The sequence below is a fragment of the Lutjanus erythropterus genome, chromosome 13 (genome assembly GCF_056507025.1).
Source record: "Lutjanus erythropterus isolate fLutEry1 chromosome 13, fLutEry1.hap2, whole genome shotgun sequence".
NCBI lineage: Eukaryota > Metazoa > Chordata > Actinopteri > Lutjaniformes > Lutjanidae > Lutjanus > Lutjanus erythropterus.
Window position 1 is genome coordinate 78,220 of NC_139329.1, and position 18,041 is coordinate 96,260.

The following is an 18,041-nucleotide window of genomic DNA, read 5'->3' on the forward strand; positions in this document are numbered from 1 at the left end:
CAAGAGGAAGCGCAACACAGGCAGGATGAGGAGATGCGAAAACTTGTGGATGAGCAAAAAAGAATTGAAGAATCCCTAAATGAGGCTATTTCTAAATGTGGATTTATTAAGCAGTCTCTTACAGAGCCTCAAACACTGGCAGAACCAGTGCAAAGCCAAGAACAAAGGAGTACAACTCGAAGTGGAGCATATTACCAGCCATTAACTACTTCTACACCTAATGTACAGCCTGACACCCAAGAAAAACTGAATGGGTTAATGTGTCCACTGATAAGCAAAGGTGATCAGACACATTATGTGCCATGGTCCTTCGTGGACATGGTGGGATTGGCTGGCAGACTGCCAGAACTCACTGGTGGAGCAAATAAATGGATTACGGCACTGGAGGAAAGCACAGCAGGTGTGAGACTGGCCATAAGAGACATAAAGGCCCTGCTTATGCACATAGCAGGTAAACACACCACTGTGGAACTCTTTGAGAATGCTGGCATAGGAGTGGCAACAGGAGGAAATGCAGTGGATGATGTGGCATTTGGTCCTTATCGTGGGGATGTGTGGCAACAACTGAGAAAACATTATCCAGAGAAAATGGATCCCTCCAAGCTAGAAGGAGAGGTGTTGGGAGAAGGAGAATGCCCAACTAAGTTTCTCCACACTTTCCAAAAGAAATGGAAAGATGAAACAGGCAGCGCTTGGAATGCTAATGATACCACACAAAGCCTGTTTAAACTGATGGCGAAAAAGGCCATGCCTAAAGAAGTGCAGATACGCCTAGACAATGTTGTGGGGCTAATGAAAATGGATTGGCCTTTGTTTTCTGAGCATATTGTGCATCATGTAGAGAACTACAGGAAAGAGAGGAGCAAAGAGGAAGAAGTCAACCGACACTTGGCCAATAAGTTAACTCAGCTCCAACTAAATGAGCTAAGCAAAGGAAAGAAAGAAAAGGCCAAAGCTCAAGCTCCTGTAATAACTGTGGCACCTGTGCACACAGCCCCTTTAACCCCTTCACCTCAGACCCCTACTCAACCGCCACCACCTCCAAGTCCAGCCAGTTCCAATGCTAATTGCCGGAAAGACTGTACTAGCTCCATTACTTTATTCAGCTAACACCCATGTTAACTTATTAGGAAGAGATATATTATGCCCACTAAAAGCTAAAATAATGTGCACTCAAGATGGACTTTATCTTGATTTCCCTGAGGATTTTACTGGAACAATGATGACAGCCATGACACAACAGACTGATGAGCATCTCACACAACCTATTGTCTTTTGGCTGAGACTGACACCTGAGGAGTCTCACTTGAAACAGACATGGAGAACATGGCTACCATGGATAAAGACTAAAATGGGACCAACAGCTGAGCCAACTCTACCTTTACATTGCACATTAATGTTTGATGCTGATCAAAGTCACATGGACTATGTACAATGTTGGGATGACATGATCAGTAAAAGACCATTTTTACTTGAGAGTGAAGATATTTATTTAGGTCCCCAAGGTGTTGCAGCAGCAGTTAACTTACCTAAAGAAATGCAAGAATGGTTTCAAGTAACAAATTCTGTACCCCATGTAACCTTATTAATAGCAGAAGGTCATGAATCTCATGAACTAGGGCCAATGATTAAAAATGCCGTAAAGGTGTCAAACTGGTCTCCCACAGACAATAAATATATTCACATTTCAGCTGACAAACAGTTTATCAGAATATCAATGAAAATAGGAGATGAGACAATAGCAGAAAAAGTTGTGCTAGAAGAAAGGTCATGTACACAAATGACCGTAACAATAAACCAAGAACAATTATTAAAACAAGTTCCAGACCAATTATGGTCCAAACACAAAACAGATGTAGGACTGGTAAAATCTGCTCAGCCTGTTCATGTAAAAGTAAAACCAGGGGCCAGGTTGCCCTATCAAAGACAATATCCTCTGCAACAACATGCTATAGCGGGAATTAAACCCACAATTGAGGGGTTATTAAAAGCTGGAGTACTAACAAAGACCAGAAGCCCCTGTAATACACCTATTTTTCCTATAAGAAAACCACATTCTAAGGATTACCGTTTAGTGCATGATTTAAGAGCTGTTAATGCTGTTGTGGATGGTGAGACACCAATTGTTCCAGATCCACATACTTTGTTATCAAATATTCCTCCAGATGCTTGTTGGTACACAGTCATTGATCTATGTTCTGCTTTTTTCAGTGTACCTTTGCATCCAGATTCTCAGCATCTGTTTGCATTTACCTATCAAGGTGAGCAATACACATACACCCGTTTACCACAAGGCTTTTCTGAAAGCCCGTCAGTCTTTAACAAAGTACTGACTCAAGATCTGCAGGGCCTTGATGTCCCAAGTACTGTATTACAGTATGCCGATGATTTATTGATTTGTAGTCCTTCAAAATTACAGTGTGAAAAAGACTCCATTACTGTTTTAACTGCATTAGCCAATGGAGGTCACAAAGTAAGCAAAGATAAACTTCAATTTTGTCAACAACAGGTTGAATATTTGGGTAGACAACTTTGTGGGGGAAAGAGGCTCATAGCCCCCTCACAACTTGAAGCAGTATCAAAAGCTCCACAACCTGAAACAGTGGGACAAATGTTATCCTTTTTGGGAATGACTGGGTTCAGTAGACCTTGGATTTGTGATTACGCGATCAAAACTGCTCCATTGAGAGCTTTAATAAAAGCTGCAGGACAAACAAACAATAAAGCTCAATTGTCCTGGACTGAGGCTGCAGAAGGTGCATTTTTAGCTCTCAAAAGTGACATGCAATCAGCACCAGCTCTGGGAAACCCAGACTATACTAAACCTTTCCATCTTTATGTTGCAGAGAAAGCTGGATATGCCTGCGCTGTGTTAATGCAAGATACACCTACAGGTAAACAACCTCTGGCTTATTATAGCACAAAACTGGACAATATTGAAGCAGGACTGCCACCCTGTTACCAGGGATTGGCAGCTGCAGTTTTTGCATTTCAGAAAGCATCATCTTTGACTATGGGACATGCAGTAATTTTGTATACATCCCATCAGTTACATGCACTGCTTACAAGTCCACGTTTTGTTCTAACACAAGCCAGACGCACAGGTTATGAAGTAATTTTGGCTGCCCCTGAATTAACTATTCAGCGGTGTAATGTAATAAATCCAGCTACAAAAATGTTGTTGCCAATTGATGGAACACCTCATGATTGTGTCCAAAACACAGATAAGTTCATGCGCGCACGAGAAGACCTGTTTAATGAACCAATTTCAGCTGACTTGACTTTGTTTGTTGATGGATCTTGCTTCCGTGATGAAACAGGTATGCATGCCGGTTATAGCATTGTTGAACTAAATGCTAAAGATAACACCTTTACTACAATACAGTCACAAAAGGTTGATCAACCGTGCTCTGCCCAATTAGCTGAAATAAAAGCTCTTACTGCTGCGTGTAAACTTGCTGCAGGAAAAAGAGTTAATATATATACAGATTCTGCATATGCCTATGGTGTATGCCATGTACATGCTAACATCTGGAAACAAAGAGGTTTCCTTAGAGCTGATGGAACACCTGTAACACATGGGGACGCAGTGTTACAACTAATTCAAGCGTTGTGTCTTCCCACAGCTGTAGCAATCATTAAATGTCCAGCTCATCAAAAAACAGATAATATGATCGCTAAAGGAAATAATCTTGCAGATGAAGCTGCAAAACAAGCAGCCATAGGGGATGTAATGGCTCCAATTTTAGTTGAAAAAGACATGGCTCCTATCACTACTTTAGAATCATTAGTAATAGCTCAAAATAGAGTATCAGAGCAAGAAAAACGTTTATGGGTAAAAAGGGGGGCAATCAGAACAACAGACCAAGGACCAGCAAATGGGTTATGGAGAAGTTTTCATGGTCATTTTGTATTACCAATTTCTCTGTTGCGCCATGCAATCATGTCCACACATGGTATTGATCATTGTTCAAGAGGTGAAATCTTAAGAAAACTGCAACAAGTATGGTGGTCACCTTACATGGCAGCAACAGTAGACAGAGTTCTAAGTGAATGTGAAATATGTGCACAGTACAATGTTAGGAAAGTTTTTACTGCTCCAATAGCTCATATTCCAGTTCCTGATGGTCCATTTAGACATCTTATTATGGATTTTGCTGATATGGGAGTTGAACAACGTGTTGGTAGGTACAGATATCTTCTTGTTGTTGTTTGCAGGTTCAGTAGGTGGGTTGAAGCTGCTCCTACAGCAAAACAGGATCATAAGACAGTTGTCAAATTTCTGTGCAGGGAAGTTTTCCCCAGATTTGGTCTACCAGATACTCTCTCTTCTGACAATGGTCCAAGTTTCGTATCTAAGGTAGTACAGGAAACTATTAAACAACTAGGTATTAAACAGAAGTTTGGTAGTGTTTATCATCCACAATCCCAAGGATCTGTTGAAAGAGCGAATGGTGTTGTGAAAGCAAAAGTAATTAAGATTGTGCGTGACAGTGGTGGCAGACTAACATGGGTTGATGCTTTGCCTTTGGCTTTAATGGCTTTGCGCTCACAAGCTAACAGAACCACGCATCTAACACCACATGAAATGCTGACAGGTAGGCCTATGCCACTGCCTTATTTGAGGGGTCCTACAGAAGGACCCCCACTTGCACAACTTGAAAATGAATTGTCTGATTACCTGAGACATTTAACCCATATCCATAAAATCATATTTCAACAGGTGAAAGGTGCCACTGAGAATCGCACCAGTGACGTTTCTGACGAGGGTCTAAGAGTGCGTCCAGGTGATCTGGTGTATGTTAAAGTGTTCAAGCGAAGGTGGGATCAACCTCGCAGAGAGGGACCATTCAGAGTTACTCTTGCAACCCCTACCGCTGTTAAAGTAGACGGTAAGGACGTTTGGTTCCATCTTAACCACTGCTGTAGGGCGTACGACCCAGCGGGACCAGCACCTCCACATAAGACGCGGAGAAGCGTGGTTCCCCCTGGGCCGACCGGGGATGGCAGGGCCACCCCACCCCTATCACCATCACAACAATCACCATCACAACAAGAACCACAAGGAACAAGACACTCAGCACGTTTAGCTGCTAGACGACGCACTGCACAAGATTCCACACCAGAGACTGAACCAGAGACTGAACCAGAGGCAGACATTGAGAGTAGTGGATCATTAGGGGAGAGAATTGAAGAATTTAGCACCCCTAGTTCACTTAGTTCACCACACAGTAATCTTGAGGGAGCCCAAGAAGAACAAGAACTAGAGTCAGTATCGGAAGGAGAACTACCTCTAAGTGGGTTAGAATCAACACTGAGTGCAGGAGAAGGGCCATCACAAGGTTTGCAGGAAAGGGTAGAAACTCAAAGCCAATATGAAACAGAAGAAGGGTTCCCAGAATCTTCAGAAGATTAATACAATGAACCCCATAGCTCCGATAACCTTTACCATTTTTGCCTTTATACTATTAGGAGTTATAATCCTCATTTTAAATAACCCTGAAAAACCAGAAGATGTAAATGTAACACCGGGGAATCAAAACGGCCAACTGATTGATTGTGCGTTAGCCATGGGAGCTGTAGCCACTAAACAAGGGAAGCTGCCAATAAGAGAAACCCTAAACGTAACATATGCCCAAACCACAGCTAAAAAATTGCATGCTCACGTTGGAATCAAATGGGACCAAATTGGTGGGAATCAGTGCAGGCGTGCGTTGCAAGGGAAAGGGAATGGTGACAATCAGGATGCAGTGTACCTATAGGGAATGCAAAGATGAAGACTCTCAAAGAGTTCTAACAGCTAAAGTAGCGGCCATGTGGCTGAGGTTGGCTCATTGTAAGACTAAAAGGGATGTACAGACTCTTACTAGGTATAAGACTGAAACCATTCGGACTAGCTATCTAAAAAACAACATGTTTTACCAATGGATGGAATACTCAGCTAGACAAGTTAGCAATAACTCATGTATAGCCTGCTATAGAAGGAAAGGAATGCCCAGTGTTAGACCTCTCCCTGGAATAGATAAATGCACCCACATAAAAACATGCTTCATTGAATGTGTTATGAGGATGATGATAGGTCAAAAAAGCCACAGTAATAGTACCGAAATCTGTCCTGTTAAATTACCAGCAAACTTCACGGACATGGAAAAATATCAAATACCACCAGCAGTCCAAGTCATAGAGGGAACTGTGTTTCCATTTTGTTTTGCAAAAAAGGGATTTATAGGAGATGTACTGTTAAATGATACACAACTTAATGACACGTTGGAGGCTGAATACTCTATCCAATGCAAGTACAAATCTTACCGATACATCTGGTCTGCCAACGGCTTCAACTTTAATATGACAATACCAACTAAAGTGTGCAGCACGAGACCAGAAGCAAAACTACAATGTGCACAAGTGATTGATGCCTCAGGAGGATATATTCTAGGAGACGGTCAAACACCCATTAAGTGGGGAACTTTTTTCAACCTTGAATTCGGCACCCAACCCTTAGCTGATATTTTTTGGCTGTGTGACTCAGACACCCAATTAAAACTTACATTATCTTACGGGTGGACAGGGATATGTACACCAGTAATGCTGACAGGACCAGTGTATCAGAATGAAAACCCTTCCCTCAACAGCAGCTCAGGGTAGCCCATGCCTTGAGTGCGGATTGGGCCCCTTCCACTGGCGTTGATCCAAGTGCGCAACCTAGTGCGTACCAACCCTCAACCTACGGTCAGACAGGCGGTGGCACCCCCATCTGATGGTTCCACCTCCGCCACTTCAACAGATGACAACAGTGGCTCAACCCTCCATGGCACCACCTCTACCCCTGCAACGGATGGCTTCACTGGCTCCACCTGCACCTCCACAGATGACTTCTACTGCTCCAGGGACGACTGCATCACGGTTCCATTCTTCGGCCCCGAGACGCCATTCGGGACTCCCATATGGGACAGGGTTCGAACCACAACCATCCACCTCTGGCATATGGTCACCACGTTGCTCTCCCATTCTTTTGCATCTGCTTCAGGGTGGTTCCCAATGACCACCTAAACCAGCACAAACCCCTTGCACTGATGACAGTGATTCAGACGCAGACACCTCCCCTTCCTCACACCCTTCTGAGTGCCTTCCTGAGGGCACTGTGGACAAGGCAGAGAGTTCTCACCAACCTGTCCCCACGAACGGTGACCCTGACCTGTTGGCCTATGCCACAGCACAGAAACTTTTGCTGGAGCTTCTCCCAGCTGACCTTAAGAAAGATCTCATTGATAGTTCTCTGGTTACTTTGATAATTACTGTATTTGTTTAATTACTGTGAGTTGCTTGCTTGCCATACATATAATATGTAGTCATAGGGGTAACTGGTTTATCCACAAAACAACAGCATATTCTGCACTATGGTACGGCCTTAAGCCTATTATGTATTAAGGAACTAGTACAAGCACATTACTTATATTATTTTGAAATGTCACACTACTGATTGCTGATATGCACTTATATTCTACATATTCATATTATTGTGTGCCTTACTACTGCCACCTTTTGACATTCTGGTCTGGTAGTTGTCTGTGTGTTGAACACTTTATGTGTGGGACTTCACAGTCCCAAAGGGGGGACTGTAGTGGTATATTTTGTGCACCAGATATCCCATCCAGGGCAACATTTATCCTTTAGGCACGAGACTCATTCCATCAACTGTAGTTCATGCCTCAGACTTGTTCTATCCAGGGTAACAGCTATCCTTTAGGCACGAGACTCATTCCATCAAGGGGGACACATATCCTTTGCGCACGAGACTTATTCTATCAGCCGTAGTTCATGTCTCAGGCTTGTTCCATCCAGGACAACATTCCCTTTTATGGAAGATCATGATGCCATCCGGCAATGTTAGTGAGGCTGGGGATCTTGGAGATGTGCCTGGTGCTGACCACGCAGATAAGATATCAGACCAGCTGCTATGATGTCATTTAAACAGTTCAGTGTTCTTTTCATGTAATGCATTGTGAGCCAAAATGTTCAAAGTGGGAGGAGGCGCCTAGAGCCTCCTAAACAGTATATAACAAGGTGTTTTGCACCTCTTTCTTCAGTCTAAACCTGGGTTTGACTCAAGCTTGTTGATTTTTCCATCTAGAGAGATCAATAAACTTTGTGTGGCTGAACTTTGTTGCTTCACCAGTGATTTTTCCGGACTTTGCCTGATTCTTATTTTTGATGGATTAAACTTTGGGAATATACAAGTGATAACAGTGAATTTTTATCAAGGTTTTTAGGGTGTTGTGGCTTTAAGCCCAGACCTTACTGGCCTATTTTTCTGAGTTTTTTGTCACAACAGACGTGCTTCTGCTTTTACATCAATCCCAGTTGAGAGCGGGTACTGTAATTGGTTTCCTTCTGTAAGGATCACAGCATGTGGCCAGTCGCATTTTAGAAAAGAAGAAACAGCAACAGCTGACTTCAAAGCTATGCTTAGACTAAAAGTAACGGAAATGTAGTGGTGTCAAGACTACAATATTTGTCTTTGAAATGTAAATGGAGTGTAAGTCGTATTTGCAGTGTGCAGGATTTATGTAGGCTCTGCTAGTGTCTCTAAAGACTGGAACAGTTTGTAGACTGCTCAGCAGTGCAGTCAAGAGTACAATTCATCGGTAGGTGTGTTCTGAACATGTCATCTGCCTCCTTGAACCTGCTGTAAGTGCCAGTGGGTAATGGGTACTTGCTTCTGATAGCAGTGATGATCCAGCTTGACAGCACTCTTCTGTTACCACAAACAAGACATTCTCCTCTGACAGCCCACTCCAGCAGCACATGATAGGCCGCAAGTCTGTGCTGGCTGGACGAGAGGAAAGGGTCAAGATGATTTTGAAATGTCTGAGGGCAAACTAATATATGCAACAGTAAATGCGCATCTGTCAGGCAATTCTAGGCACAGATATTACATGCATGAAGACATTTATACTTACTCAATGGATAGTTGACCATTTGGTCCCTGTGGTTTTGGTTGTCTCCTCCAATTTATTTTGGGGACATGAAAGAAGGTATCCAGCACTGTCCTGCTGATCAGAGGGTGGGAATACTGTAAGATGGTGTGGTGTAAAATCTGAAAATTAAGACAAACCCCATGACCAAGATTGTCTTTGTGGTGTTTTAATCGAGCTTTGCAAAGGATCAGTACACAGTCACACACAAAGTGTAAAAGGAACTGGTAATGAGTCAAGAATGTAAATCTGTCTTACAGGGTTAGGAGATGAAGGAGGTTGGGTCAGGATGGACTTAAACTGCTTATCGGGAGAGTCGGGATGTGATCGTGTTATCAGAAGCTCTTCTTCCAAAGAGAGAACAACTGTGTGTTGGACGAGTAACCAGTTAGTGCCTGACAGAACATGAGAAACAACTATGAGGAACAACAGTGACCAGTTCAGCGTATTATTTTCCCACTACAATCCCCCCTTTTGATCATATGTGATCACATGTAAAAGAAAATTATAAAAGACTATAAAAGATCACACCTTCACTGCAAATAACAATCCTTACATATGGTAACATAATAGGAAAGTATAAGAGAGTGAAGAAACATCTGCAATGTTATGTCAATTATAATTTTAAAACATTACTCCATAAAATACTACCCCTAGAAAAAGCAAGATGCTGTTGTTGCAGATGGGAGAATTCAATATAACAAATGCAAGCAACTTAGTTACATATATATTAACTAGGAGTGCAATGGATCGCAGTTGACCCGTGTCCCGTATGGATCACCCTCTACAGTTCGGCATGCATGTGATCCGCGGACTACATGTGAGCATCATAGTTTTACTGTCACTGTTACTTTTGTATAAGTTATAATAACTGAAATCTCAATGCAGAGTTGCAGTGAAAAGACGGGACAGATGCTGCTGTGTGCAGCGCATCTCTGCCAAGAGTGACTGATTTAAATGCCGTCACATCGCCTTGAGTGAAATCCAGACCGTAACTTTTTTTCACTGAAGTAACTATGCTATCACCAAAGAAACGGATCATAAAACTGTGATGTTCATTGAAACTGGTGATATCAGCTGTCTTCTAACTTCTACACAGCTCCTCTCTACTCACTGGTGATGATTGATTGATCATGACTTCTAACCAATCAGATGTGCTGTGCTGTAGGTGGGACATTGAGCCAGACTACAGAGCGTAGTTGTGTATTATACTGTACAGTATATAATGATCTAATATATGTATAGTATATAAATAGTACAGCACTGTATAAGTTTGAAGTTTTTAATATTATTATCATTATCATTACTATTATCATTATTATTACATTGGATAACTATGGTGATAATTACAGACAGACAAAGATCAAAGACAAGTGCATTTTTAAAATAATTTAACCCTAATCCCACCACTTTTTTCTTTTTTGCTGATCCGAAAAATGATCCGATCCGTGACTAAAAAGTCAAAAGAGTTTTTTGATGCGTTGCACCCCTAATATGAACACATAAATGTCAAAATCCAGATTGTCAACAGGATCAGGAATGCTTTCAGCATTGCATGGTGGAAGCCAATCAGGAGTTCTTAACTGTGTCATCTGATGGAAAACAGTTTTTTTTTTTCAACTGTAGGGAATGAACTCACAAAAAGAAAGCACACACTGAACCTCGCAGGCCACACCATCCAGCATGTCTGAATGCATGCCATGGCTGTTGTTGGAGTTCCATCTCTGATCCCATTATGGTGACATTGAGGTTCACTCAGCACGCCACTTAGTTGGAGCTGTAGAAGTTCTCGTTGGACAGTATGCCAATACTGTTACCTCCTCGCGATGTGATGACCTGTTCTGTCATAGTGGGACCCTTTTGCAGTGGCTGGCATGGATTCAGGTGACTCTTTCGGCAAACTTTACTGCCGTCTGTGTGGTAAGCAGCACCTGGAATGGATCCGTCCACCACTTAGAGCATCAAATCTTCCTCCTCCGGTCTCTCACCACTACCCAGTCACCAGGCAGCAGGTCATGAAGAAGTCCTGTGGCTGGAGCTGGTAGCGCTTCCTTCACCTGGTGGTGAATGTTAGATAAAACAGCTGTAGGAGTGGAGGGTGTTTGAGGGTCATCATATGGAAAGAATTCAGACATAGTTAATTCTGGGCTTGTTGCGGCCTTGGCTGCTGTTGGTGTTCTCCTGTGAAACTTGGTCATTGTTAGTGTGAGCATGACATTTACACACAGCAACCTGTTTTGGGAGCAGAACAGCATCCAGCAGTTGTAAAACAAGAGTGTGATGTGCTATAGGTTTGCCAGATGATGTGAAGCAGGAAGTGATTTGGCATTGACTGTATCATGTGGAAAGGGTACTAGAAATCTGTATTCAAGTAGAAGTACTGTTACATTGCTAAAACATTACTCAATTACAAGTAAAAGTACGGGCGTTAGAAAAATACTTCAGTAAAAGTACAAAGTATTTGTCTGACTTTCAACCGTTGATGTCACTGTCACCTCTCCAAACTAGGGTTGCAAATTTTGTGTATTTTCTGGAACCAATCGTTGAAAATGTTAACAACTGATTAATCATTAATAATATAAGATTATTAGTAAAGATACATAACACAATTGATTTCCTATTTTTTTTCTTATTTTCCTTTTTTTCTCTTTTTAAGTCAAAGTTTAAGTTTCCTGATTCAACAAATGGCTCTGCAGACAAAACAATATAAAATGAGGTTCAGTTACTCCCAAAACTATTGATTAAACATCAATGAATACATTTCTAATTGTGTAAATTCTAAATGGCAATTAATTGACTAATGATTAATCATTAACACCCTTATCAGTTGCTGCCACACCATTTTGTTTTGTTTTTCAGTTCTATGTCTTTTCACTGGCTCGTCCGTAATCAGATCACCTGATTGGCCTCAAAAATGCAGATGAAAGCTTTGGATATTAATTCAAATTGTACTCAGTACTCAACTGTGATTTTGAAAGTAACTAAGTAGATTACATGGTGAAATCAATACTTAAGTACATGTAAAATTACAGACTTGAAAATTTACTCATAAAATTACAATTACCCCCCAAAAAACTATTTAATTGCAGTAATTTCAGTATTTGTAATTCGTTACTTCCACCCCTTGTTACCACAGCAAAACCAACTTGATTTATTTTTTCCTGTGTCAGGGTTGCGTGATGCTGAGCCATCAACAAACAGTTCAAAATCTGGATTTTGCAATGCTGTTTCTTGCAAATCTGGTCTTGGGGAACAATCTTCAGTTATTGTAACAACATAGTTGTGTTCTCCTCCATCACCTTCTGTGGGGAGAAGAGTTGCAGGGTTAAGGACATTGTATCTATTCACAGTGATATCAGGGATTTCAAATAGAACAGTGTTATAAAGGAGCAATCTTGCTGCTGAAAGATAAGATGTTTTCTGCTAAAGCAAAATCAATGAAACAACATGTGGAACGAGCAGAGTTAGTTTACAGTCACCTTAAAAAGTAGCAAATCCTGTAGCTAAAGCGTCAAGTTTAGCTGAAATGTAGGCTACAGGTCTCTGTCTGTCTCTGTGGTCCTGGAGTAACACTCAACACTCTTTGTCTACAGTCTGAGCGAAAGGTCGGTTTGGATCTGGTAACCCAAGAGTTGGAGTCATCAGAGTTTTAAGTCAACAAATGTTTACCCTGCATCAGCAGTCCATGTCACTTTACTATGTGCTTCTAGGCCTCACCCAGGTGCGATTGCACTCAGGGGGGCCTCGAGGACACCAGTGAAAACACCAGTGGGAATGAAGGGCCTGCAACAGGAACACAAAAGGCATAACTTGTTTCTTTATGATTGGGTTTGAAAATGTTTTAAAATGCTTTTACTCTTTTTTGGGAGAGGGATTTGCCCTCACATGTCATCACATGACCCAAAAATGTCACTTGTTGTTGGACAAACTGCAGTTTTGACGAGCTAGATTTGTGACCTTCTTCAATGTTTCAAATGTGTCTTTTTCACACTGAGCTTGAGTTGGAACACAAATCATTTGATCATCAACATTGTAATCATGCACTTCCTTGTGACAGATTTAATGAGCTCAAACTGTGTTTTGAATTTCATACCTGATTTTTTGTTTTGTTTTGTGGGAATGATTACACCTGCCGTTAACCAAGTGATAAAGACTGGTGTAATACCGTCAGAGTGGATATTATGGTTGACAGGGCCTTTAATTAGATTTTGGTGTGATCACAATTGGTTGCATGCCTCTGATTAGACCAATATCATGTTTGCCTTGGGCCCACAGAGTTTTAGGGATCTTCTGAAAGGCTGGGGTGTTTGTGACGTCACATGTTTTACGCAAATAGGCAAATGTGTGTTGTGTGTCTGGTATCGGTTGAACAGATCTGAATGTGTGGACAACACAGGTGAATTTTTGTCGATAAACCTTCAAAACAGGATTATATTGAACATTAGGGTCAGATGTTGATTTCCATGATTCTGCACTGACACATTTTCTTACCCACAGATCCAAATCTTGCCATCTTTCTTTTCTGTATTTGGCAAGCGACACGTGCGGATATGAACCAAGACCATCAAACAGAAAGTTGGAATCTGAATCACTGAAGGAGAAATATGGTGACAATTCATCACTCGGCTTTGGTTTTGTCAATTTTGGTAGTTCCTGAGACAGCGCATCTGTGTTTGTTCCAAAACATTCAACTTAACGTTAGCTTTTCTCTCAGGCGACCTTCTCTGAACCATCATTTTTCAAACTCTGCATCTTTCCCTTTGTGTGTGCAGTGCATGTGATTTCATGTAATCTGTCTCTGTGTTGTGTGTGAGTGTGTGTGCGTTGTCAGCGATAGCAGTAGTTACAGGAGTCACAGCTGATGTGCAGAGCTTCCATTCATACACATAAGGCAGTGTGTCAGGGCTATATGTCACAAATATGTAATTGTCAGAGAGACCCAGTTTACTTGTTTGAGTAACAATAATCCCCTCTGGTGTGAAAATAAAACAAATACCCAAAATACACAGTATATCAACAACAACAACAATTCAACCGCAAAAACAAATGTTTAAATTCGCCTGTGACATTATCAGTACATGATAATAGAGTTGTGTATTTCTCCAGATGTGTGTCACCTGATGCCCTTATAAATTTCCTGTATCTTCTGCTGACCTTTGGAGATGTTGGAAAAGTGTCGGATTAAATAACAGTGTGTTGAGTGTGTTGTATCAGAATCAACAAGGAACGTTACATCTTTGCCATGTACAAGGGATGTGTGTGAGTTGGCATGTTTGCATCAGCTAAATATTTAGTGCACGTCTATTGTTTGTGTATTTGCTGTTTCCTCCTTCTCTTCTAATTGAGTTATCACATCATTTATCTGTGTGTGTGTGTGTGTGTGTGTGTGTGTGTGTGTGTGTGTGTGATCACCAGTCTGATGTGTAGGTTGTCTCTCATCGTGCGTCAGTGAGGTCAAAGTTAAAGATGCTGATTCCTCCCCTCCTGAGCTGCCGCCCCAAGTCATGCATCTTTTGAGTTGGATCAGTCCTTGGGTAGTTTTTAGCTCAATGTCCTCTTTTGCCAATGGAAACAAACATCTGGATCAGCTGTACGCAGAGCTCCACAGAACGTCCTTGGAACATAGTCAATGCTGCCATGTTTAGATCTTTCTCTCTTTTTCTCTCTCTCTCTTTGAGAAGTCTTCAGCATGCACAGCGTGTCCTTTTATCAGGCTTAATTTGCCTGAGTCCCATGTTACACATGTCTGTTTCACCATTTGTGAAATGTCAAAACAGTCAGTTCAGTGACAACCTTTGCATCTCAATCTGATAGTGATGGGAGGCGGTTTAATGTCTGTTTAATGTCCTCCATAGTCCATGGTCTGCGGATCAAGATGAGATGTCCACCAGCCTCTGCTTTCTCCATCACAGGGAGATTCAGGGCTTTGTGTACATTCCCCCGTGTCGTATCTCACTGGTGATAGGGAGATGAATGATTTGAAGATTTTCTGAACTTCAGACCAGACTTGGTGTGAGAAGGAGAGGCAGGGTTGCCCTGTAGACACTTTGTTGTTGTATGTTTGTTGATTGTGTTATCAGAAGTTGTTCTTCCAAAGGGAAAACAGCTGTGTGTTCAAGGACCAGTAACCAGTTAGTGCCTGACAGAACATGAGAAATAACTAAGAGGAACAACAGTGACCAGTTTGGTGAATAATTTTCCCACCACAGTGGTTACACAGCGTTGGGTAATTTCTCTATCATCCCTGGACACATCAAGACCATAAATACTGGGCAACAGGTCCCACTCGTTACAACACACACATTCTTCCTCTGTGGGCATAGAGTCACAGCATTCACAGGAGCACAACCAGTCTTCACAGATTCACAGACAAGCAGCAGCTGCTTCACCCTTGTCTGCCCGTTGCCCCTCTCTCTCTATCCTCATCCGCCCTTTGTTTGTAGGAACTCAAACTCCTCATCCGTATACTCGGGCTCAAACAAATACTGGCAGCCACTGAAATCAAAGGTCTCATCTACATTCTCCAAATCAGGTAAATATTTAGCCATGACACTTCAATTGGCCTAGTAAACTCTCACCTGTACTATGGGACAACCAACTGACTTTTACAAGTCATGGCTCCTCTGTTTTCTTCCAGTAACAAGCAAAGATCCCGTGAGATTTCGTCACACACAGCCCGGAGCAAGTGAAGAGTAAGAGAGCCGCTTCGCATGCTGTTGACAGAGATAAAACTGCCGATCTGAGCGGGTCTGTGGTGAAAAAAAAAAAACACTTTCAATGTAAGAACTTGTACGGGACACATTTGTCCGATGTATACTGTTGTACTTATTTCACAGCTGCATCTGCCTTCCTCAATACTGGACCAATTTCAAAACGAGCTGTCTCAATCAAGGCCAAGGTTGAAAATTTCCAAAGTTGTCCTTTAATACTCACTCATAATTACACCATGTCTTGATGGAGACTACATTCTATGAAATTTTCTGACCATTCTATGGCCATTATCACTAAAGGCTAAAACGGGCCACGCTGCATCACTCTCGTCCAAGACAGTGTGCTTGGAATATATCTCGACCTCAGCATCTCTGACCCTCCATCTTTGCCCTCAAGCTAGCGTGTGTTGTCAGACTGAGCTCCTGTCTGTGCAGGAGAGCAGAGGCAGTGGTCTGAAGAAGTGTCTGTGTGTTAAAGTGATAGTTCACCCAAAAATGAAATTTCACTCATGCCATTTACACCATGTTTTTAGCCTAAATGTCATCTGTAGCCTTTCAGGTCCAAATGCTCTGTAATCATGGTAATGGGGTCCTTTGATGAGAGGGTCCTGCAAGGACAGATGGACCACGCTCATTCCAGCCCAGGTGCCCCACTCCCAAAGCAAAAAAGCTACGAAGATCTAGAGAGGGACAGCAGAGAGGAGGGAGGGAGGGGGATTGTGTGTGAAGTGCCGACTGATAGAAAACTTTTTTGATGATAAATCCTGATGGTACTGAACAGTTATCTGATTAAAATATCTGTCTGAAACAGACAGATGCTCGGCTACACTATGAAATGTTTGTCACTTCACTGCATTATTCTGAAGCCTGCAGTGTGTTTTGGCCTTTGGGAAAAAAGTGTATAGTTTTTTTTAAGGCTGCCTCAAGGGTTAAAGGGATATTTTTCAAGTGTTTAAAGTGTAATTCAAATGTAACTTTATTAAATCAAATACATTAACCTAAATGACAAATATGCCCAGAAACCCTCAGAGGCACTGCATTTGGCATAAAAATACATGCTCAAATAATTACATGACAAACCCAAGTCCATCAGGCACAGATGAGCATACTGACCTGCTCAATTTAACATTAAGGCCAAAATGCACTAAAAACTTCAATAGTTAAATCAATTGAAGCTTCTATGGCGCACTGCACTGTAGCGATACTAATTTCAAACAAGGTAAACTTCCAGCTCTCCTCACAGATCAACGATAAAGAAAGGCACTACTTAATGGTCAAAGGTTTAATTGACCACAAAGAAGTTACATTATTGAATGTTTATAGACCACCAGGAAATAATAAACAGCTGATCAAAAAAGTTTTTAATCTTACATCTGGTGTGTGATATAGTGTCAGGTGTGTTGGTATGTGGGGGAGACTGGAATATCCAACTTTATCCCTCCATGGACAGGGACAAACAAAACAAAACAAAAAAATAATAAGACCTGAAGCAGTATACATCAAAAAATTGCTTAAATAATATGCTATGCTAGATGTGTGGAGGGAGCTACACCCACTTGATAGATGCTTTACTTTTTTTTCTCATGCTCATTCTGTATATTCAAGATTTGATTATTTTTTGTTTAATTCAGATCACCACAGGATTACCAAATGTAACATTGGGGTAAGGGATATCTCTGATCATGCAGGGGTATATTTAACACTGCATTTTGACAGCAAGCCCAAAGACACATTGTGGAGATTTAACACTAATTTTTTGAATGATCCTCAATGTCAGAAATACATAAAGGGAGAATTTCAAGAATACACTACACATAATGATAATGGCACAGTGTCTCCCAGTGCACTGTGGGATGCTGCAAAATCTGTTATTAGAGGTAAACTTATCATGTGGTCAGCTCAGAAGAAGAAGGAAAAAGAGAAAAAAGGATTTGACTGAAAACTTGAAGTCTTTGGAGAATAAACATATGGAATAAAATGACATTGATGTTCTAAACCAGATTCAGGATATGAAACAGACTTTAAACAAAGTATATGAAAATCAAATAGAGAAGAGAGCTAAATTAATAAAAGAAAATTTTTATGAGAATGGTTCTAAATCAAAAAAACTACTTGCTTGGACAATACGCAAACAGCAGGCCGAGAGATTTATACATAAAGTGAGACCTGCAAACCAATAAGATGTATCATACACTGGATGACATACAAATTTCCTTTGAAAAATACTACACAAAATTATATTATTTTGCTCAGCCTCAGGCAGCTGAGTCAACGGCCATATCAAATTTTCTAATGTCTTTAGACTCACCATCTGTAGGAAGAGAGCAGAATAAAATAATAACTCAGGAGATAACAG

At 41.3% G+C, this 18,041-nt stretch overlaps 1 protein-coding gene across 1 annotated transcript in view; it reads left to right on the forward strand.

Annotated features, from left to right (window-relative positions):
* The first annotated feature begins 318 nt into the window (after window positions 1-318).
* The window catches only part of LOC146315955 (uncharacterized), a 46,425-nt gene continuing 28,702 nt past the window's right edge, over window positions 319-18,041 (forward strand). The window contains exons 1-3 of the mRNA XM_084733980.1: window positions 319-783; window positions 4,724-4,821; window positions 6,735-6,954. Coding sequence (XP_084590106.1) covers window positions 319-783; window positions 4,724-4,821; window positions 6,735-6,954 — 783 coding nt within the window. The remainder of the gene's footprint in view (window positions 784-4,723; window positions 4,822-6,734; window positions 6,955-18,041) is intronic.